Here is a 23,262-nt window from a genome sequence, read left to right on the forward strand (position 1 = left end):
CAGCTCCCCAAAGACTTCGTTATGTCCTCCTTCCTCCCCATCCCTCTTATGAACCTCAGCAGAGCTGCCCCACACTCACATTTTGCTGCCCCCTTCCCTGGCTCTGCAAGTCCTAGAGATGTTCATCCGGTGGTCCTAGAGACGAGACGGGGCCTGCGGTTGCCATGGTAACAGGAGTTCCTCCAAAACCAAAGGCTCCCGTGGTCCTGACCCCACAGGCGCCTCCGCCAGACCCCACCTTCTGGGCCGCCACCGCCCGGTGAGATGAGACACCACCACCCATGGAGAGTCATGAGCAGCTCCATACTAAGCCCAAGGGGTGACAGAAGGGACGTGGTTCCAAGAGAGCCCAGCAGGCCAGAGGCACTGACTGGCCTTTCACAGGTCCCACCTGCTCGATCCCCCATAACAATTCAGACCACTGAGTGCGCAAGGCAGACGTCCAGTCCCTCCTCTAGAATTCTGATTCTAGTAGGTCTCGGGTGGGGGGGTGTTTGAACCAACCCTGCCCGGGTTTGGCGCCCAGCTGCCTCCACGCCATGGGCGTGTTGGGCCAATCTCATTATATGCCAGCCTTGCTTCCCCCACCTCACAGGTGTAAATGCCTCGTATGACTGACGTACGATCACAAGAGAGAACCAACGCCGGCCCTGGTTAAGTACTCAAGATCTTGCCGGGTCAACGAGTATGAACGTGTATATGTGACAGATGTGTGTGTGTGTGTGTGTGTGTGTGTGTGCACATGGGCATAGGAGGTGGATAAAGCGGATTATAAACACATTACGCAGGATGGTCACATCGTTACACATATAACGGATCGACAAATGGCCAATAATACCTCAAAAAGCTGAAGATGTTCAGACCTTCACCCCCAAACCTATTCCTTTCCATACATATCCTAGAAAAAATTATCTGGCATGTTCACATGCAAACATCCACAGGGATTTTTACTGCAGAAGGAAAATTAGGAGTGGGGCGCCTGGGTGGCTCAGTCGGTTGAGCGTCCGACTTCAGCTCAGGTCATGATCTCACAGTTCGTGGGTTTGAGCCCCGCATCGGGCTCTGTGCTGACCGCTTGCTCAGAGCCTGGAGCCTGCTTCGGATCCTGTGTCTCCTTCTCTCTCTGCCCCTCCCCCACTCACGCTTTGTCTCACTCTGTTTCTTAAAAAATAAATAAATGTAAAAAAGAATTAAAACAAAAAAAAAAGAAAATTAAGAGTAATCTAACAACCCACCAGCAGGAAATAATTAAAGATACTGTGTTATATTCATAGACTGGATTATTTCGCTAGAAGCATGAACTAGATCTTTATCTGTCCACTTGGATAGATCTTGCAAACATAATATATTGAATGAGAAAAGTAAGTGTTAGAACAGCCTGTCCAGCATGCTAACACTTATATAAAATATGGCACATGTGCCCATCCATTGGGTATTGATACATTTTTGTGTAATAAAAATATGAAAGCACGGAAGACAATGGTATACACATCACACTTTGGAGTGTGTGAATCCTCTGGGGAAGGAAGGAAAAGAATAATACGTATTTCAACAGTATCTATTTGATTTTCTTTCTTATTAATATAGATCATTTTGCCAAATGTAGCAAAAATGGAAACATTTCTTGTTTGGTTTTTTTTTTTTAAATGTAAACATTTCTTAAACGAGGGTAGTGGGGACACAGAATCCGAAGCAGGCTCCAGGCTCCGAGCTGTCAGCACAGAGCCCGACACGGGGCCCGAACTCACGGACCGTGAGATCGTGACCTGAGCCGAAGTCGGATGCTTAGCCGACTGAGCCACCCAGGCGCCCCCCGTTATTTTTAATAGAAGTCTGTATAAGTCGCCTTACCTCCGCCCGCGTTTCCAGAGTCATGCCCGTGGCCAGGCCCTCTCTGGGCTCTACTGTAGAAAGGTGGAGGTGAGGGAGCCCCAGGCCGGCCTGCAGTTTGGAGTCCAGCCGGGAGGCCCAGGTGTCACGAGTTGGCTAAATCCTGTCTCTCTGGCTGCACAAAGGGTGTCCCCAAGAACCCTGAGGAGGGTGGGTCTAGAAAGTTCCTGCAGGGGAGGAGGATTTGGGCGAGGCCTTGATGGTCAAGGAGCGTTTTACTAGGACCGGGTGAACAGATGCACATTTACCAAGGGCTTCCTCTGTGCCGAGTGCTTTCCACACATTATTGAACACAATCCTCATGACAACCCTGTGAGGAAACCCGTCTTCCTGACAAAGAGGCTCGGAGAAGTTAAGTTACTAGCCCAAGGTCACAAAGCTTGGAGTTGACAGACCCAGAATGCAAATGCAGGTTTGCTCCCCATATTTATTCTTTCCATGACTTCATGCGGCATCAGCCAGTGAGAGGAGGCAGAAGGGCATTCTGGGTCGGGAGTATGGCACGAGCGAAGGCCCCGGGGCAGGTCAGGGACTGGTGTGTGAAGGCAGAATGAGATTCAAGAATAAAATCCTCCAGAGCATGGCCCCCTGTGCAAAGCTCAGGGCTAGGTTTCTTCTGGGTTTCAGTGGAAGCCGAAACCCCGCTGGGCCGCACAGGGTTTTCCAGGGGGCCTGTCCCCACCCACTGGCCCTCTGGAGGGACTCTGGTTTGAGTCTCTGAGAGCTGCTGAACAGCAGTTTCTGGGTGAATGAAGCTTGAGTGTGGGCACGGGATGAAAATCCCCCCAGCTCCTAGAGGCAGTGCTAACACCTTTCTGAGGGGGCCTAAAGCCCCCTCAGGAGAAGGGCCCCCCGGATGTCAGGCACCCAGAGCTGCTGGAAGCCATCGGCATCCCTCTAAGGAAGGAACCAGGGCCCCTTCCCTAGCACGTGACTTCAGGCTGGGACCGGAATGTCTTGGGGGGAGCGGGGGGCGGGGGACAGAATATCACTTCAGATCCAGTCCGGGCCCACAGTCTTAGCCGCCAGGCCTCACGGTCGCCCCACGCTTCCCTCCACAAGTCACACGTAGGCTTGCTTTTGAGGGGGCTCAAAGTCCTTCCACGTTTCCGCCTATCTTAACCCTTAGCCAAGAAGGTGCATTCTTTCAGTCCTTCGTTCATTCCTCACCGTTGGCCAGGCTGTGCGCACGTCGCGGTAGGGCTCACACGTGTACTCATGGCTCAGTACAGTCGGGGAGAATTTCTGTCCCAGGGGTCAGAGCAAAGTGCTCTAGGAGAAGTAGAGGTGGGAGGGAATAACTTTGACTCCAAAGAGCAGGGGACCATCGGGAGGGGTCTTAGAGGATGTGTAGGAGTTCTCAGGGATGAGAAAGTGGTGGGGAGAGAGAGAGAGCCATCCAAGCCTTGGACAAAGGACTCAAGAGACCCAACCTGCCCCTTTCCAGAGGTGAGTGGGCCAGGAGGAGAGATCACCAAGGGCAGCAACGACCCATTCCTCTGTCTGTACCCGCCTCGTTCTCCCGGCCAGTGGCCTGGCCTCACAGGCCTTCCCATCATTCTCTGCCAAGGTGCTTCGGCCCCGATTTATACACCGGGAAGACATGCTGCTTTCTCAAGCCCCTGCTCCCAGTGACGGCTAAGATCTCTGATCAGCGCCTCTCCCCAAGCCTTTAGGCTTCAAACCAGGATACACAGAGGTCCGGCTGAATGTTTGGTCAGTACCAGAGTATGATGGGCACTTGGCAAGTTCGGCAGAGTTTTGGGGTGGGCGTCCCAAGCTCCGGCCACCGGCACCCACTGCGTTGGGGTGAGGGTCTGGCTCAGCCAACGGAGCCACCGCTCACTCCCAGCTGTGCTCTGCCCTCCCAATCCACTCCTCTGGCTTGTGACTTTGTTTCTAAACTCTCGAGTCCTGGGGAACGGAGAAACCAAGAAGTCACCACCAGAGGGTTGGACGTCTGTGAGCCCTGGAGTCAGACCGATGTGGGTCCAAGTCCCCCTCTTCCTCTTCATACCAGGATCTGGATTTCTTAGCCTCTCCGCGCCTCGGCGACCCTTCTCCAGCGTGAATGGGGATGGTCATGTCACCTCCCTGGAGCAGTCAGGGGGATTAGCCGATAAAGGGGGCACCAGAGGGCCCAGCTTGGGGTTTGCGTGCACACTCCCTTACCGCGGTCTGGGAGCCCCAGAGACCCCCAAACTGAAAGTGTTTTCATAAGTCTGTTGGTGGTGGCACCTGACCTTTACCGAAGCAAGGTCTTTGTTTATTCGTGTGGTGTGGACAATCACACATTGTTGCTGCAGATATATTAACGTATTCGATGCCAGTGGCTGACCGGGCCCTGCCTGAGACCTGACAAAGCAGAGAAGAAGTCCAAACAGTCTCGATTCTGAATCACACCCGGCCCCACGGATTCCAGAAGGAGACAGAGGACCCAGAGCGGTTTTCTGTTTCTCTCCCGAAGGAGTAACTGTGCAGGTCAGTCCTCCACATCTAAGGCCACAAAGGGTGCCCTAACCTCCCCCTCCCCTTCCCTTCTCCTCGCCTCCCCTTAAAGGAAACCCTCCTTAGAAAAGGAGATTGTCTATAAATCGATAAGGAAAAGGCAAGCGATGGAACACTGGGCAAGCGGCCTGGATAGGCACTTCACGGAAGCAGAAACACGCGGGACCCATAAACTCATGGGAAGTATCCAGCCTCACAGTCATCAGAAAAATGCAAAGTAAGGCCACGGGGAAACGGTATCATACACCCACAATTGAGAAGTGGGGTAATGCTGAGTATTGAGAACGGGGGTCAGCAGGGACTCTGTAGATCGCTGGCGGGAGCCGAGCCCACACAACGACTTTAAAAACATTTCCATAGTCATGACCCAGAAATTCTACCCCTGAGTGTCTCTCTCTCTCTCTCTCTCTCTCTCTCACACACACACCCACACACACACATGCACACACACGTGCACGCACACACGGCTATGGGTGGAATTGTGTCTCACCAAAAAAGATATGTTGGAGTCCTGACCTCAGTACCTAAGAATGTGACCTTATTTGGAGATAGGCTCTTCACAGAGGTAGTCAAGTTAAAACGAGGTCATTGGTGGGGGCGGGGGTGGGGAGGGGCGGCTGGTCCAGGAGGACTGGGGTCCTCATAAAAAGGGGAAGTGTGGACACGGGTGTATGCGCGTAGGAAGAATGCCATGTTAAGATGAAGGCCGAGATCGGATCAGGGCTTCTACAAGCCAAAGAATGGCGAAGAACGCCAAGCAAACCGTCGGAAGCTAGGAGAGAGGCCTGGGAGAGATGCTCCCTCCCCGCCTGAGAAGGAGACCCTGATCTTGAACTTGCAGCCTCCCGAGCTGTGACACGATACACTTCTGTTGCTCACGCACCAATCCGTGGTGCTGCCTTATGGTAGCTCTAGAAAACGAAGTCACATATACCTGCAACAAAGGTGGCCTTCCAGAGGCAGGGGCTGGGGGTGGGGGGAAGGCCCCTGGGACTTCTAGGGAATTCCAGGAGGCGGGTGGGAGGGGGGAACTTGCAAGATGCATGGTTGTGCCCCCTCCTTCACTTCCAGAGGGCCAGACCCTAAACCCGCAAGTGCTCCCGGGACTGTTTCACGGCTTCTGTTGACATGGCTGGAACCGAGACCATCCATGCACGTGCAGGTGGCTAGAAATGGTCCGTAAAGATCTTCAGGGAAGGTGGAAAGTCCATCTCGAGGGTAAGAATGGAGGAACTGGCATTGGGGCGTAGGCCCGTGTCCCCTCAGGAGGTTCTGGACCTCGCCCAGGGCCCCCGAGGAGGTGGTGGGGCCTGGAATCAAACGCTCGTCTCCCGGACCCCAGATTCTACGTGCTCACAGCAGTCCTGACAGACACTGATCAGAGGCAGCACGATGCCCCCCGCACCCACCGTCATGCTGGTGAGGGACGAAACACGCGCCTCGCTCCAGGGACTTGCACACTGCCTCCTTCGAGAACGAGAGGCCGAGTTTTGTGCCGGGTGACAGTTCTTTTCGTGTGGTTGTTAGAACGATTTTTTACAATAAGGATGACTGATGTTTACGGCGCGTGTGCATTTTCGGCTGGAGCCCGGTGGAAGTGACAACGGAATTTGGCAGAAGTGATACCAGCCAGGATTATGACCTTGGGTAAGTCCCTGTGGGACGGGGCGGCGGGTGGGGAGGGGGCTCAGTTTCTCCAGGGTAAAATGGGCCAACCGGGCCAGATGGGGTCTGACCGCTGGAGGGAGGGGGCTCCCTTGCCTCTGACGGCTGGTTTGAGGGTTCCCGGCAGACTGCACTTCCCTCCCTCACGGCATGGCCCTCCAGTGTCCCCAGACAATTTAAGAGTGGGTATTAACTAGGACTGAATCCCACAGTAAAGGAAATTAGCCCTTCTCCAGTCCTTCGGTGCTTGGGGTTCCAAGTCTTGGCTGGTGCCGCCCAGCCTTGAACACGTAACACTTCGTACCAAGGGGAGAGTGACTCAGGCTTGAATAGCAGGCTCTTTAAAGCCACTTTGTTTTCAGTGTTTTGTTTATACGGACATATTCTGTTTACCGAGGTAATATTTGTTGAAAATGGATGATGGTGACAGGAGGTCCAAACAAACTGACTTAGGTTTAAGTGTGGAGTTGATCATAAACCATATTTGTTAAATAATTGTATACGCCTAAACGCAGATCGGGTCATGTCTTTTTATACCTAAAACTCTCTGAAGATTTCCCATTTCCCACGGGTTCATTCCAAGCCCCTGCGTGACTGATGATCCCTGACATCTGCAGCCCGTCTGTCTCTATCTTCTCTGCTCCCCGCTCCCTCAGCAATCTCCTCCAGCACCTCAACTGGTCCACCTCAGGGCCCTTGCGCCTGCCTTCCCTCCGCCCGGAAGGTCCTGCTCCCTGATCTCTCCATCTCGATTCCAGGTTAATCTCATGAGTCACATCTCTGCTCAAATGCCCCCAGAGGCCTTACCTGGACCCCGACCCCAGTCACTCTCTGTCTTTCGGACTCTGCTTCATTTCCCTTGTTGCAGGTACTTCCTTTCTGATGTGATACTGATTTTGAAACGTGCTTGTTCATTTGTCTGCTTTCCCCCCTCTAGAATATAAGCTCCTTGAAGTCTGAGGCTGTGTCCCGCATCCTCAGTGGCTGAAAACGGTGCCCGACATGTAGTGGGAGCTACAAATGAATGGCAAAACTTGTAGGCAGGGAGGGAAGCGGCCCCGGAAGCAGAGAGGAACTGAACCAAGCTCTAACCTCTGAGGCGGAGCAAGATGGCCGCCGCCAGAGGCCCAGCCTGAGAGGCCCACACCTTGGCCTCTTCAGCTCCAGCCTTTGAGGCGCTGAACCAGTTGGCTCCTACCCCCTGAACCTGAGCCAAGAAAGCCAAGCCAGTGACTAAACTTGTAGAAGGAACGATGGCGTCATAACATCACCATGGAGAAACGGTAGCAATGGTAACCGATTCAGGCCAGGGTCATCACTAATGTCACAACTAGAGGGTAGAAGTTTGAGGGCAGCTAACGTGTTTACACTTTCTCACAGACTCTGCCCCCGGGACGCACATGAGTCACAAAGCAGAAAAGAGCAACCTTACCTACAGACATCCCCTTAGCCACGCAGTCAAAATTAGAACACCCGGATGGGACAAGCCGATGGGGCACGCCTCTTGACACGAGAGACCGACGATAGCACCACGGCACTTCTGTGCTATTTCTGCCATAGAAGACATGACTAATCACAAGGAATCATCAGACAAACCACGACTTGGGATACAGATCACAGAATAACTGGACCATACTCTTCCAAAGGATCAATGTCATGAAAGAGAAAGAAAATCTGAGAAATTATTCTTGGTTGAAGGAACAGAAAGAGACATGAGAATAAAGCACAGTCCCCTAACTGGAGTTTTCTTTTGCCTTAAAGGACGTTATTGGCACAACTGGAAAAATCTGAAAAAGTTCTGTGGATGAGGGTTAGTTTCGTATTGATGTCAACTGGGGAGAGCACAGGACCCCCCCGCTATGCCCACTGCAGGCCCCACTTTCCACTCCCGCTCCGTGACCCTTGATCCGGTCCCCCCACCATCCCGCCACTCTGCGCCTTGGTTTTCTCCTCTGACAAACAGGAGTACATGATTGGCAGCCCTCCGGGGTTTCTTCCTGCCCAGATACTGTCATGATATTTCTAGAATCCTATCTGGAGAATGTGGCACATTTCTCCAAGGAGTTGAATTCATTTGGCAAGTGACTTTAGTTTAGTCAAGGGAAGTAGGGAAAAGTGAATCTCCCTGAGCAGACTCGGCAGGGGGTGGGGGGTGACACGGTCCAGGGATGGTTTCCCACCTCTGCCCCCCCCCCCGCCCAGCCCAGCTCTCACGCACTCCTCCCAGATGAGGTGAGCACCCTAGCAAAAAAGAATTTAAAAAAATGCATAGATCAAAATCTTTCCCCTAAGCTCCATTTAGAAAGAGGCAGCTGGTGGGGGTGGGTTGGTGACCAGAAGGTGGCTAGGGTCCCGGTTCTCTCAGCGACTGGCTGCATGGCTGGAGCTCTCTGAGTATCAGTTTGTCCTTCTGTCAAATGGACAGAGCTTGTGCTTGGCTTTGCGCATAGCTGTGGCGACACGGTGACTTCACCTCTGTGTCCTCCCTCGCTCAGGCCTCAGCAGTTGACTTCCAGATTGGAAGTGGGGTGCTCAGGTGGGACCCCCAAGACATCTTGAGAAGCTCCCAGCGCTGAGGCCCTTCCTCACTCGCACAGCCTGCGGCCCCATGCACAGACCCCCTGGGCATCTGCGAGCACTGCCTGGAGAGCCCAGTTCAGCTTGGCCATGATGGAGGGGAGGCATGAAGACATATAGGGTAGACCTTCTAACGTGTGCCACTACCTTCTAACATAGGTGGAAACACAGGGGAAAGCCAGGGGATCACTTTCCTCTTATGGGATCCCAGTTTAGCATCCCCCAAGGGCCTGGCAACTTCTTCTTACGACCCCTCCGCCCTCTCTCCCTGTCCAGGCTGGCATCTCAGAGGCTCTCTCAGCTGCCATTTTCTGGCAAAGGCGGTTGGGCCACAGGACTCTACAAAATGGTGGGCGGAAACTGGGGCTTCCTTCTTCTTTTTCTGCTGTCCCCACGAGCTCCTGTCATGGCCCCTGGCCCAGCAGCAGTTATGGCCATGGGACTCTTCAGCATGCCCACGAATCCCATATTTTCCCAAGTACTTCAGAGCCAACATCTCATGGAGCCTCATCCTAGACCCGGGTTCTGGAAGCTGACATCAACCCTGCTTTACAGCCAGGGAAACTGAGGCTCAGAGTGGCTCCTTGGCCAGGAAGTGGCTTCTGACTCATGAGTAGCTTCAAGGGTTTTATTTTTTTTTTTTAACCGGGTTCCATGACCGCCCAGCCGATAGTGGGTGAGATGAAAAGTCTCCAAAGAATGGGGAGACCTTTCCCGAAGAAATCTTGAAGTGGACGGGGTCCGTGGCCCAAACCCTGCCTATTTTCCAGGGCTGGGAAAGAACATGGATCAGGAGTCACAAGGTCAAGTTAAAGATCCACTAGCTGTGCATCTACTAGCTGTGTGATCTAGGAAAAGTCCCTTTGCCTCTCGGAGCCCCAGCCACTTAATCGGTAAAATGGGGGTAATAACTCCTATTTCATAGGGCTGCAATGAGGAAATAGATCTATGAATTTACAGAGTGCTGTCTGGGAAGCTGTTACCCTTGTGACTGCCCGGCTAACATCCTTAAACGTGTATACGGTCTATGTGTGTGCTTTCTGTGGGCTAGTCTCTGGCTTGGCATTTTCATGAATATCAGCTCATTGAATCCCCACCACACAGCAGTCCAGATGAATCAGGAGGAAGAGAACGTTCCCTATAGGACCAGCAGGGCCGGCTGGTCAGCCACTCCCCCACAGCCAGCCTGTCCTGGGCTTTCACCTTGACTGTCTCACCTCCAGGCTTCTGCTCAAATCGGTCCTTCTGCAAAGAATGTTTCCCACCCAGTATAGCACGGAGACGAGTCTCGTGTATCCATTGCCCGGCTTCCCCCCAGTGATGACATATTATGTAACCAACCAGAGTAACTTACCAAAACCAGGAAGCTGATATTGCCACAACACAACGGACCATTTACACTTTCCTCAGGCCTCATTAGTTTTTGCACACTTTGTGCCCAGGATGTTTGGGCCACCCTTCTCTGTATGTCCAGCCCCCTCGGGACAGCCAGGTTCCACCCTACCCCCCTGCCCCTACCGCCACCGCCCATCTGAGAAGCCACCAAGTGTCTCCAGGAGGCTCGGGCCCTCCTCTTCTCAGACTCCCAGCTCTGTCTGGAAGGCAGTGTAGCCCCGTGACGGAGAATGTGGGTTTTGGAGACCTACGGACCTGGATTTAAACTCCGCATCCGCCCCCAGCCTGGGACCAAATACATAAACTTCTGAGCCTTAGTTGACCCAACCATAAAATGACCCAATGTCAGGGCGGGACAGCATCCGCTCAGCCGATGCTTACAGAACAGTAAGTCTCCTGCAGTGAATGGTGGTTACTGCTGTCAACGGATTGCATCTGTTGTCACACGTACCCCAGGCTGACCCTGTGTGTTTTATCATCTTCCTCACAGCACGTAAAGTGCTCGAGGACAAACCTTCGTATCTCACATCTCGGTGTTGTACAGGGCCTGGCACGCAGCAGGCGCCCAATAAATGTGACTAGATGGAACCTCCCGCCAGACAAACCGTCCCCAGGCTCGCGGTGCCTCTTCAGCTTCCCCTTCATTCATTTCTGGCCTAGGCGGGCAGGGTGGGTGCACAGCAGGACCCCACAAGGGCGCAGCCACATTTGACCCCATCTGTCCCTGAGAAGCCTTCCAGGAGACCCCGGAACCTCAGAGGCCCCTCAGGCTGCAAGCTAGGGGGGATGGGGGAGCTGGGGGAGAACCTCATATTTGCAAGGAGCCCCGAGGACAGCCCTCCAGGAGGCAAGCCAGGCCGCTCTTCCCTGGGAAAGAGCCAGAGCTGCGACTCCTAAGCTCAAGTCCTGTCACTTACTAGCTACAGACTTTGGACCGGTCTCTCGGCCTCGATAAACCCTGGTTTCCTCATCTATACGCTGGGCTTGTCATGTGGGTAAACGAGCTCACTGTGCAAACAGCGTGTTAACCACTAACCCCTGCACTCGCATTTACAAGCCCCTTCTCCTGGCTGTGTAACATTTATAACTCACATTTTTAAGCACTACTATGTTCAGGCATTTTCCGATGCAATTATCTAAATTTCATAATGTGGTGAGGTGGGTGTTTTTATTTGTAGCCTGCAGGCACACAGAAGCTGAGAAATAACCCAGGTCACCCAGAGCCGGGACCGAGAAGCCAAGCCGGCCTCCGGCCAGGGTCCACGATTCCGTGTGGCAGGTGCCGGCCGGGGTTACCATGTTGCGCCCATACTCCAGTTGGTTTCTAACAGCTGGATCTCCGCTGCCCTGCTCCACAAACGGCAAAGCCACAGAGTACGAGGGTTTTTAGGCTGGGTTTTTAGTGTTCAATTTGCCCATTTTCCAGAGAAGAAACTAAGGCCAGAGGAAGGAATGGGCCTGCCCAAGATTCCCCTGCAATCGAGAGCCAGAATGAGTTCTAAAATTCTACGCTCACCCGTCTTCCTGGTTCCTTGTCCCCACCCTACAGGGGCTCGTTCCCAGAGGTAAACCGGGGGGATGTGAATCTGGGCACCATTCTCACCTTCAAGGCTCACCAGGAGCCTAGGGGCTGTCCTGGGGGCCTGGGGACAGCCTGAAACGGGGTCGCCATGTCTAGGGTTCCACCAGGAAGGTAAGCAGAAGGCTTCCCCAGGCTTTGTCCCGTAAGGGGAACAGATTGCCCACCACCCTCGCCCTTTCTCCGGACCAGGGTGAGGCCCTTAGCTGAAGCCTTGAGAAATGATTTAGGTGGTCACTGACATGGTGTTAAACTACATGAAGGCAGTTATGCCTTTTCAGCCTTTCTGACTACTTGCAGGAGAAAATCTCTCAGGGCGCTAGTCCCTAATGCCTCTCTGACATCTAGAAACCCTCCCATTTGAGCTCAAGGAAAACAGCAACACATCTGGCTAGAATTTAGTGACATTTTGTTTCCATGATGTTTATTTTCACCATTACCACCATTAAGGTGATTTACAATGGCTTTATCTTTAAGGGAGCAACATAAAGTTTTTTTCTAAAAACGAAAGTATTTACACTTTGAAACATCAGCTTAGGGGCACCTGGGGTGGCTCAGTTGTTTAAGCATCCAACTTCAGCTCAGAAAATGATCTCAAAAAGACAATTTGAGCCCTGCATTGGGATCTCTGCTGTTGAAAAATAAAAACAAAAATAAAATATCCACTGAAAATATTAAGTAAATTATCAGTGAATTGGCAGCTTTCGAAAACCCTGGGAAGGGACAGGAATGAGGGCCCCAGGAAGTCCTGCTCTGAGGGACTCTGGTAGCCCTGACTCTGGGGGAGGCTTGGGGGGGGGGGTAGGAGGCAGTGCCGGGGATTGGGATGGAGAGTCTGAGGACATTGTGAGTAGAGAGGAGATGGGCTTGGGGATTCCAGCCCCCGCCAGGGTCTGTTCAGTGCAGGACTGAGCATCAACATGGGTACGGGTTGCTGGTTTCACAGCCATCCACATGGCCTAGTCTTTTCCTCCAAGCCCCTGTCCCAAAGCCTCCATTGGGGCCACCTGCTTAATCCCTCCCTTGTCCCCAGGAATAGGGCTGATTCTTCAGCCTTTGAATCCAACAGCTGGGGGCCCAATGTGATGCTTGAGTTTCCCTATCAGGCAATGAGACTGGCTCCCAGCAGGCCTCAATAAATGCAGACTGAGTGAGGCAGTCAGTGGACAGTGTTTCTTACCCATTCTAGATGCCTCTGTAATAAGCCACGTTACCCTAGGAGCCGCATCATCCCACATCACCACGATGGTGACCGTCATGCCAACGTCCCCCACCAGTCATTGACCTGTGACCAGAGAGCCAGACTAAGCCAGGAGAAATACACAGATGCCGGTCATATATTATTTATACATCTGTCTTGCCAGCTGGGAAGAATGAGAGGGGGGAAGAAAGAAGAAAAAGAAGAAGAACTGAATAGCAAACACATTTGTTTGTTTTAATCCAATCGGGTGGATTGGATTAAATCTGATCCAGGACACATAGAGAATTAGGCTTGCAGAAGTTGGGTCCAGAGGTCACAGGTCAAGGGACCGGCTCAAGTGAAGGGCACAGCCTATCCAAAAGCTCATCTCACACGCATCAGCAGCGCAGGAGAATCTTAATCTTCTATTTCGGCAAAACAATAGAAAAGCTGACCTCCTCTCAATGCACTAAGACAGACCCTCCAGTCTCCGGGGGGATAATCCATGTTATCTGCTATGGGACAATCCTTTTCTCCTTGGCAAGTGGCTTTGAAGCCCAAGAAGATTAGAATTTGAAAAATAAAGATGATGGAAAGACGTGGAAACCCTGAGTAATTATATAATTTATGTTAAGTTTCGGTTGGATCAATTTCTGTGCGTTGCTGCATGAAGTCCTGTTACCTGTGATGTTTAAGAACACGTGGCCACTGGAATTTCTCGTGTGTGTGACCGAGTAATTGACTTCAGTTGAAATTTTGAGTTAAAAACTTAAGAGAGTTTGGTAATGTCTGTAAACATTATTGGCATATTTCAGAGAACTTAATACTCTGTTTAAAAGTTAGTGTTTTAGATCTGTAAGTATTCTCTGAAATCCTTGGAACAGTTGTGTTTCTTAGAGCTGTTTGAAGCATTTATAAGACAATCGAGTTCGTTAGATGTGCAAATGCAGCTTAGATTAGGTAAGGCAGTGCTATCCGATATAAACATCATGCAAGCTACCTGGGTCATTTAAAATGTCCTAGTAGCCACATTTTTTAAACGTTAAGAAGGAATAGATCAACCTAATTATAATGATAAAATGTATTTAACCTAACATATCCAGCAAATTATCATCTCAACATACAATTCACATAAAAGTAACTAATGAGGTATTTTGTGTTCTTTTTTTGAACCCATCTTCGAAATCTGCTGTGTATGTTACCTTTCCAACCTTCTCAACTCAGACGACCGCGTTTCAAATGCAACTTCCGCTGGCCGCTATATTAGACATTACAGATCTAAGGGAATTTAATCAGCTACCTTTGTGAGTGGTATTTATTATTTAAGGCGCTTACTCCGTTCAACCTGATTTGATGAAATATTCATCAAAGGCTCCCTGAGAGTCATTGTCGAAAATTACTGGACTTATAAATAAAGTGATTTTTGTATATTGAATTTACAAGCCAAGGGGAAAAATCGATGTTAAAAAATTTGTTAATTTAAGAAACTTTTTTTTTTTTTTTAATAAAGCAACCACAAACAGCCTTTTTAGTGCACAACAGAAGCCCTCAACCCACCACCGTCCAGATGGAATTAGAGTCACCAACCTCGGCACGGCCCTTGGGGGAGAGGCCTGGTTCTATGTTATCGCTCTGCACACAGAAATGTCAGGTCTGACCGAGCCCTTCGGGATCGTCCACCCAAAGCACCCCATTTCACTGGCGCAGAAACCCAAGTCCAGATCAGAGAAGAACACAGGGTGAGTCAGAGACGGGGCCCAGGCAATACCCTGGCCTCCTGACCCCACCCAATCTTCCCCAGTAAAAAGGCTTCGAGTCCATTCCTTCTCCCTCTTTGTCCCCAGATGACTGATCAGGAAACTGAGGCACAAAACTGGAGGGCATGTGGACAAACTGGTCCTGGACCCAGGCCTCCAGGGAGCACCAGCAGAACTGGAAAACGTGGTCCCTGCCCTGGTCATTGAACAGCAGGCACCCAGACCTGAGGAGAGAAGGGCCCAGAACCCAGGCCAGCCTGGCCAGAGGAATGGCTGTGTGAGGCCCAAGATGGAGCCTGGTGCTAGGACTACAGAGGACAGCCGGAGAGGGGAGGCCTGCTGAACGCGAAAGAGCCATGGCTGGGTCTTCCGGGGCCCAGGAGGGCCAGCCTCCGGCCTCCTGCGGCCCCAGACGCAGCCTGCTAACCTCTCCGGGGCTCTATGCAGTTGTCAGAGTGAAGGCCCTGGGACTCCCTCTGGGGCCTCATTCTTCCAGGATCCTTTCCTCCCTCGTCTCTGTTGTTTTCCTTTCTTTCTTTTTCTTTCTTTCCTTGGAGACCCTCATTTCCTTTCCCCAACTCTGATCGGCCCAACACACTGATTTCGCCAAGGAGAACCCCTCAGGCAGATCGGGGTCCATCTTGCCTGCCTAGGGCTCAGCTCTGCTGGGGTTTGGGCCTGCTGGACCTGGGCGGGGCGGGGAAGAACATTCTGGCAGGCCCGGGGAGCAGCCTCCCTACACCAGCTCGCTCTGGCCTTCCCCACCTTACTCCTGGGGACACCGTTTCCTTCTGCCGGCAATGTTCTTCCTGCCAGGCCCTATTTGTCAGCAGTAGGACATATGCCTCTGGGGACCCTTTAGGAGGCTTTCAGGAAGCAGCATTTAGTGCCATTAAATCACACGGCAGGGAAACTATTCCCTATTCCAAGTGCTATCAGTCCCCCTGAAAGATCAAGAAGAAAGTAACAATTTGGAGCCAGGGTATCTCTATCGCCACCCCATCTCCCCTTTAACAGGGGGGACAGGTGTCGGCTTCAAGCTCAAGGACCTTTGCTTTCTTTCAACTTTTTGCTAGCACGTAATAGAAATTGGTTTCCACCCCCATTTATTTTTATGCTTACCTTCATCTTTTATTTATGGCACATGATGTCGGTTTTCCACTTAGAATCGTGACATCAAGTTTCCTTTCAAGACTAAACTGGTATTAGTAACAAGTGAGACCATTGAATATGAATGTGGTTTTAGAAACACGGAGTGAAATATCTGTGCTGGGAGTGGGGTGAGGCGGGCAGGAGTGTCAGGAGGGGACAAAAAGGGCTGGGGTGTAGGGACCTTGGCTCCAGGAGTCCCTTCATTTCACCCTCCTGGGCTCTCCCGGGGCCCTGGGTTCCCACCTGCTTGCGGCACCACTCAAGGCCGGTTCCCCGGGGCCCAGGGGCCGGCCAGCCACCCTCTCTGCCCCAGATTTCATTCTGAGCCTAGGCCGGCGGTCGGGCCTCATGGAAAAGGACGGAGGGTGGCGACAGTGGAGATGGGGAAGGAGGGGCCCCTGCTCTGACCCTCTGTCCGTCTTAGGTCTTAGCTCTTAGCTCAGGGGCAGAAGGCGGCTGAGTCCGGGTGCTCCTGGTAGAGCGAGAGAGACCACACGACCCCACACGGAGCTGAAGGCACACGCGTTCCAGCTAAATGGCTTTCCCCGAACCGGGGTGAGTTCAGGAGCACATGCCTCTAGATGGAGGCCGAGAGAGGAGTTGTCCGCCATCCCAAATAACTCCCCACCTCTCTCAGCTCTCCGAGTCGGCTTGGGCTTGGGTGGCCCTCCTGATGGGGCCTCTCTGGGTCCCCTTGTGAAAGCAAAGTGAAAGCACTTGGTATCTCCACTGCCAGGCGGACCCGGGCTCCCTGGCCCAGAATTCTGTTTCCATGAGTCTCCCCATCCCCTGAAAGGTCCCAACAGGAGCAGGCCCCCGCCCAGCTCCCGCCAGCTAGGACCCTGCACTTGACAGAGGCCAACAGCGTCTGATGAACACAGCCGGCCCCCAAACTGCCTGCCTGATGCCCCTGCCCAGGTCACAAAGTGCCTTGGCACCCAGGGGGAGCTCAGGAGGGGGCAGGAGGGGGTCCTCAAGAGCTCTCCTATTCACTTGTGCCCTAAACTACCCCTGACTGGTTGCATGTGAGCCACAAGCCCCCAGCTGTCCTCAATTCCCATTGGCTTCCCTGAATTCTGTCTCTGGACCGTTCTCTCTCTCCCTGAGAGTCGCCGAGAAATGGGGATGGGGAGTTCCCAAACTTATGGTGGGAGGCGTCTCCCTCCTCAGACCCTGGGAGCCCGCTGACAAGACATCACGCGTGCATGCTGAGCCTTCTGGCACCGTCCAGGCACAGCCCAGCTCCCCCGGGGGGATCCTGGCCCCTCTCCAGGTCCCAGCCGCTGTTGCCGTAGCTGGGGCCTCCCTGGCACCGTCTCGGCTAAAAGGTTCTAGAAAGGTGAGTGAGAAAATGACCGGAAAGGGGGCCAAGCAAGAGGCCAGGACCCAGGTCGCCCAGCATGAGCGGCAGGAGGTGGCAAAGGGGCCCTACCTGAGAGGGCTGCCGACAGCAATCCAAGGACGGCAGAGAACAGCCACATGTCCGGGGCCATCTCTGGCAGCTATGCGCGCCAGCCAGCGGGAAGCCCCATCCCCGGGCCAGGAGGTGGACGTGGCTGCTGGGTGCTCCTCGCACCCGCTCGCTCGCTCGGACCTTGGCTGCTCCTGTTTATAACTCTCTCTCCGCAAGAGAGAGCGCTCCTTTGCACGCATGCGACCAAACCAGCCTGTGAGTGTGTTTCTCACACCTCTGTGCTCTCTACTTGTGGTTTTGGTCTCCAGGAAGCCAGGCTGGTATCACAGGGGCTGAGGGGGAGAGCCCAGATGCCTGTGAGCCCACCCAGCCCTGCTGAACCCCAGAAGTCATAGAGAGGGACACACACACGCACACACACTTCCTCCAAGTGTCTCCCAAAGAAAAAGGAAATGCGGACACGCTTCCTTTCTGGAGACCTGAAGCACAGTAGATGATCAATCAGTCCATGTGGGAAGAGTGAGCGCCTGACCCACCCCTGTCCCGGTCCACGGAAGCCAGCTCTTCTGGGATAAAATTGCAACATTTACCTCGTCCTTGGGTGTGTTTGTAGCTGGTCAGGAGGAGGGTGGGGTCCTGCACTTTTGAGAGGGGAAAGTCCCAGATGCCCTTTGGAGAATTGTAAATGGAGAAGGGTCTGAGAGATGGGGTGTCCCCCACATCCTCCCAGGCTGGACCTGTCCTCTGAGATGGCACAAGAGGCTCCAGTGCCCCCCCCCGCCCCCACCTATGGTCACGGGGCTGGGTGTTCATTCCCTGGTGAGAGTCAGGCAGGGGAGCTGGTCCAAGAAGGATGAGCAGGATTTCAACAGGCAGATGGTGGAAAGTGTCTGGAAGGGCCAGAAGGAACAGCAGGAGCAAAGGGCCAGGACTGCTGGGAGGTGCTGAGTTGTTCAGTTGGTCTATGGTGAACGCTGTAGGAAGGAAGCAGGGACCTGTGTGTTTCATTCACCACTGCCCTCCCTGTGGGGCACTCCCTGCAGGGCATACTGTAGGCGCTGAATAAATGCTGAGTGAAGGAAGGAATGGACAATTTAATTTGGTTGTATAAGCAGAGCCCTTGAAGAAACTGAGTCCGGAAGAGACTGGTTTTATCTTGGCCCTTCCCCGTGTGACCTCATCTCAGATTTACCTGGCCTGGCCTGACGCTTCCCCCCCTCCCTGCTTGACTTCATTTCCCCGTCTGTGGAATGGGGAGGATTTCTCCACTGGATCCCGCTCCAAGGGCGCCTCTGATGTTGCCGGTATGGGAGCCACGGGGAGCCAGGCCCCTCCACTGTAAACCCGGCCCAGACCTGCGGGGTGGACAGGGCTCTGGCACCAGCTGACGCTGCCCTCTTGTGGAGGGTCACTGGTAGCACAGGCAGGGGACGGGGACCTCTACCTCCTGGGTTCACTTCCCTTTAACGGACTCTTAGGGAGACTTTGGTGTGGGGAACTCTGTGGAAGGTGAACGCAAGAAAGCAGAACCTGCTTTCAAGGAGAACAGAGTTCACAAGCCCAGAGGACCAAACCACAGGCCAGGGTGAGATGAACACAGGAGAGGTCTCCTGCTGATGAGTAGTGTCCTAAGAGAGACACGTCTGAACGGGCTGGAGGAGAGGCTAGACTTCCATTTCTGACAATACGGTAAGCAGCATATGCTGAAAGTTCTCCTGCTACAAGAACTATTTTTAAACGCCTTTAGAAATGCAAAGGCGAGGTGGTAAGAAAGTAAGGATAGACCAACAGGACAAGAAAGCACAAATCCGAAGACATGATTGACGACAGAAGCAGAGGGTGCCCTGAGGTACCCGCTTGGCCCCAGGTGGCCAAGAACTTCAGTTTAATGGGACAAAACCTAGCGCCTGAGCAAATGAAAAGCAAAATCAGAAATCTCCCACCTAAAGCAAAACAATGAAAAACAACACCCACTTAGGAGGAACAGGAAAGAGAAACCTCTCAAAAGGATCCGACATAGAATGTGCTTGGCTCAGCACTGACTTCTGAGTAGAAGAAAAAGAAATGCTAACCCTGAATGTTCCTAACCACAAGGTCGCCTGCAATGGGGTCTGAGAGAGAAGAAAAGAGAAAGGAAGGGAAGGAAGAAGGGAGGGAAGGGGAGGGGAGGGGAGGGGAGAAGAGAAGAGAAGAGAAGAGAAGAGAAGAGAAGAGAAGAAGACATAAAACATAGGACGCAAGTGTATTAGTCATGGTTTTCCAGAGAAATAGAATTAATGGAATTTATATGAGATTTATTATATGGAATTGTCTCAAGTGATTTTGGAAACTAAGCCCCAAGATCTCAGCTGGAAAACTGGAAACTCAGGAGAGCTGGTGGTACCATTCCAGTCTAAGTCCAAAGGCCCAAGACCCAGGAGAGCCATTGGTACAAGCTCCAGTTGGAGCCTGAGCTGAAAGGCAGGGGAACACTGGCATCCTAATCTGAAGACAGGCAGAGAGAGACAATTCTCTATTATCCCTTCCTGTTCTATTCAAGCCCTCAGTGAATAAAGCCCATCCACAGTGGGGAGGGCAATCTGCTTTACTCAGCGCACTGATTCAAATGCTAATCTCATCCAGAAACACCCTCACAAACACACCCAGAATAATGGTCAGCCAGATATCTGGGCACCCTATGAATCAGTCAAACTGACATCTAAAAGTAAGCATCACAACAAGGCCCTTGAGGTGAGAATTGCACAAAGCAGGAAGCAGTAAACTCAGACCTTCAAACACTTTAGCTGCTGGAATTATGGTATACATAATATCAAATAAGGTTGTTTCATATACTCAAAGAAAAATAAAGTTGATCATTGAGGCTATAGAGAAGGAACAAGGGACTATGGATAAGACACTAAGTGACCAGGAAGATTTGGAAAAAAAAAAAAATACAATAAATGAAAAATGTAACCTTCAAAACTAGCAATGTAATGGACAGATTAACTAGCAGATTAATGTAGCTGAAGAGAGAACAAATGAGCTGGACAGTAGACCTGAAGAACTTACTGAGAATGCCACCCAGAGAGACAAAAAAGGAAATTATGAAACAGAAGTTAAGAACACAGGGGCACCTGGGTAGCTTGGTTGAGTGTCCGATTTTGGCTCAAGTCATGATCTCACGGCTCATGAGTTCGAGCCCCACATCGGGCTCTGTGGTGACAGCTTGGAGCCTGGAGCCTGCTTCGGATTCTGTATCTCTCTCTCTCTCTCCTCCTCCCCTGCTCACGCTCTCACTCTCTCAAAAATAAATAAACATTAAAAAAATTAAAAAAAAATTTTTTTTAATGTTTATTTATTTTTGCGACAGAGAGAGACAGAGCAGGAACAGGGGAGGGTCAGAGAAAGAGGGAGACACAGAATCTGAAACAGGCTCCGGGCTCCGAGCTGTCAGCACAGAGCCCGATGTGGGGCTCGAACCCACGGACCGTGAGATCATGACCTGGGCTGAAGTCGGACGCTCAACCGACTGAGCCACCCAGGCGCCCCTAAAAAATTTTTAAAAAAGAAGTTAACGTAGAGGACGGAACAAGGTGAATGGCTCGAATTCAGAATCGATGAAATACATAGCCCTCCGATCCCAGAAGCTCCCTCCAACCACCAGCTGTTAAATAAAAATAAATCTCTCTCATTAAAACCAGGAGGAAAAAGAATTTTAAAAGAATGAAAATGTTTTCATACACACATCAATCAATCAAGCTACACCAATTACTTCTGGTAACAAAATTGTTAATCTAGAAAGATGAACTACAAAGTAGATTTACCGCTAACTTTTTCATGGTAGCAATGGAAGCCAGAAGACAATGGAATAACATCTCGAAGTGCTAAGAAAATAACAGTCGATTTTGACTATGTTTCAAGAAGGAGATTGAATGGAGAATAGATTTGCAGATCATATATCTATCTGATGAGGGGTTAATATCCAAAATATGTAAAGAACTCATACAACTCAGTAGCCAAAAAAAAAAAAAAAAATCTGATTAAAAATGGGCAGGGTATGTGAATAGATATTTTTCCAAAGAAGACATTCGAATGAACGACAGGCACATGAAAAGGTGCCAACATCACCAGTCATCAGGGAGATGCAAATTAAAGTCACAACGGGATAGGGGTCCCTGGGTGGCTCAGTCTGTCAAGCACCCTACTTCAACTCAGGTCATGATCTCACAGTTTGTGAGTCCGAGCCTCGCATCAGGCTCTCTGCTGTCAGAGTGGAGCCTGCTTCCGAACATCAGTCTCTCCCTCTCTCTCTGTCCCTCCCCCGCTAGACCCCCCTCAAAAATAAAAACTACGTATAGGCCATGGACTATTACTCGACCATACAAAAGAATGAGATCTTGCCATCTGCAACAACAACGAATGGACCTCGAGGGTATTACGCTGAGTGGAATAAGTCAGACAGGGAAAGACAGATACCGCATGATCTCACTTACGTGTGGAATCCAAACACCGAACCAAACCAACAAAGCAAAACTCATGGATACAGAGAACAGAGCGGTGGTTGCTAGGGGATGCAGTTGTGGGTGCACAAATGCATGAAGGGGTCAGGAGGTACAGACTCCAGGTGTGGACCAAACGGGTCATCGGGATGTGTGCAGCAGGGCGACCACGGCAGGGGTGTCGTGGTGCAGGCTTGAAGGTTGCCGGGAGGGTGGATCTTGGACGCTCTCATCTCAAGGAAAACACAGAAGCTTTTTTTTGTAGCTTGTGATGGTGGCAGATGGCGATAGGGCTTATTGTGGTGATCATTTTGCAGTGTATACAAGCATCAGATCATTACCCTGTACACCTGAAACCAATATGATGTAGATCGATTATGCCTCAATTAGAAAAAAAAAGACCAAAATGGCTTTGCTACAGACTCAAACAAAAATGAGGCTGAACAGAATCATTTTCAGATAAACATTGAGGGCATTTACAACTAACAGACCCCCAGCTAGGGACATTTTAAAGGACAATCTTCAAGAACAAGGAGAATAGTCCAAGGGGTGCCTGGGTGGCTCAGTTAAGCATCCGACTTCACCTCAAACATGATCTCGCGGTTTGGGAGTTTGAGTCCCGCATCCGGCTCTGTGCTGACAGCTCAGAATTCTGTGTCTCCCTCTCTCTCTGCTCCTCCCCCTCTCCTGCTCTCTCAAAAATAAACATTAAAATTTTTTTTTAAAAATTTTAATTAAAAAAAAGAAAAGAAAAGAATCCGAGAAGGAAAGTATACGTTTCAAGTAAGAATGGTGAGGAAAGAAATACGTCAACACGGAGGCAAATTAAATAAGCATGGGTGGTATGTAACAATTACAATAACGTCTAATTTGTGGGGTTAGGAAACACAAGATAAAAACAGAGAACCAGAAGATAATGGCATGAACGAGGAAGGAGTGCGCAGAGTTGGAAAGATCTGTTTTGTGGCAGACCCATAAAACATCGACCAGCTTTTGATTTTGTTCAATGAAACGTGCATGTTAAGCCAGCGGAACAATAACATGGAATGACTTGAAGAGCCTGATAGAAAGACGTGCAGGAAAGGGAAGGAAAAGAAATGAAATAAGACAAGCAGGACAAACAGAAGGATGGCAGGTTTCCTGGCAGAGGGCATGGGGTAAGTTGAGGCAGGACGTCGTGGTGGGAGCATCCCTGGGAATTGATGTGACGTACCTCAGGAACGTGTCACGGACGTGAAGCTCTGAACAGAACCCTAGAAAATGAACCCAGCTGGATACCCAACTCAATGAGCTCGTTTTTATTTATAACTCTTGGAGCCAAGACCTTTTTTTTTTTAAGATTTTATGTATTGATTTATTGATGTATTGATTTAAAGGAAACTCCATGCCCAACATGGGGCTCGAACTTACGGCCCCGGGATCAAGAGTCACGTGCTCTACTGACAGAGCGGGCCAGGCACCCTGGAGCCAAGACCCATTGAACTCCATTTGCAGGGACACCTAGTGCCCCTGGCATCTTCCATCTACACTGTGTCTCTCTCCTGACCTTGGCCCAGCAAAGTGGAATAAGCAACATTATTGAGGGAAGTAAGTCTGCCTTTCTGGCCCGAAGGAAGGGAGGCCCTCAAACTTCATCCCTGCCATGTGGCACAGGGGGGAAGCCTCAT

The 23,262-nt window shown here is 51.3% G+C and overlaps 1 protein-coding gene across 5 annotated transcripts in view; it reads right to left on the bottom strand.

Moving 5' to 3' along the window:
- Positions 1-17,387, bottom strand: part of CD6 (CD6 molecule) — a 40,563-nt gene extending 23,176 nt beyond the window's left edge. For 2 of the 5 annotated variants that reach the window (XM_019414568.2, XM_019414567.2), the window contains exon 1: positions 17,136-17,387. In XM_019414568.2, coding sequence (XP_019270113.2) covers positions 17,136-17,196 — 61 coding nt within the window. In that variant the 5' untranslated portion in view covers positions 17,197-17,387. The remainder of the gene's footprint in view (positions 1-17,135) is intronic. The other 3 variants (XM_019414565.2, XM_019414564.2, XM_019414569.2) reach the window with 2 other exon arrangements.
- Positions 17,388-23,262: the final 5,875 nt, after the last annotated feature.

This window comes from Panthera pardus, unplaced genomic scaffold, assembly GCF_024362965.1.
Source record: "Panthera pardus isolate Hobbes unplaced genomic scaffold, ASM2436296v1 HiC_scaffold_12, whole genome shotgun sequence".
NCBI lineage: Eukaryota > Metazoa > Chordata > Mammalia > Carnivora > Felidae > Panthera > Panthera pardus.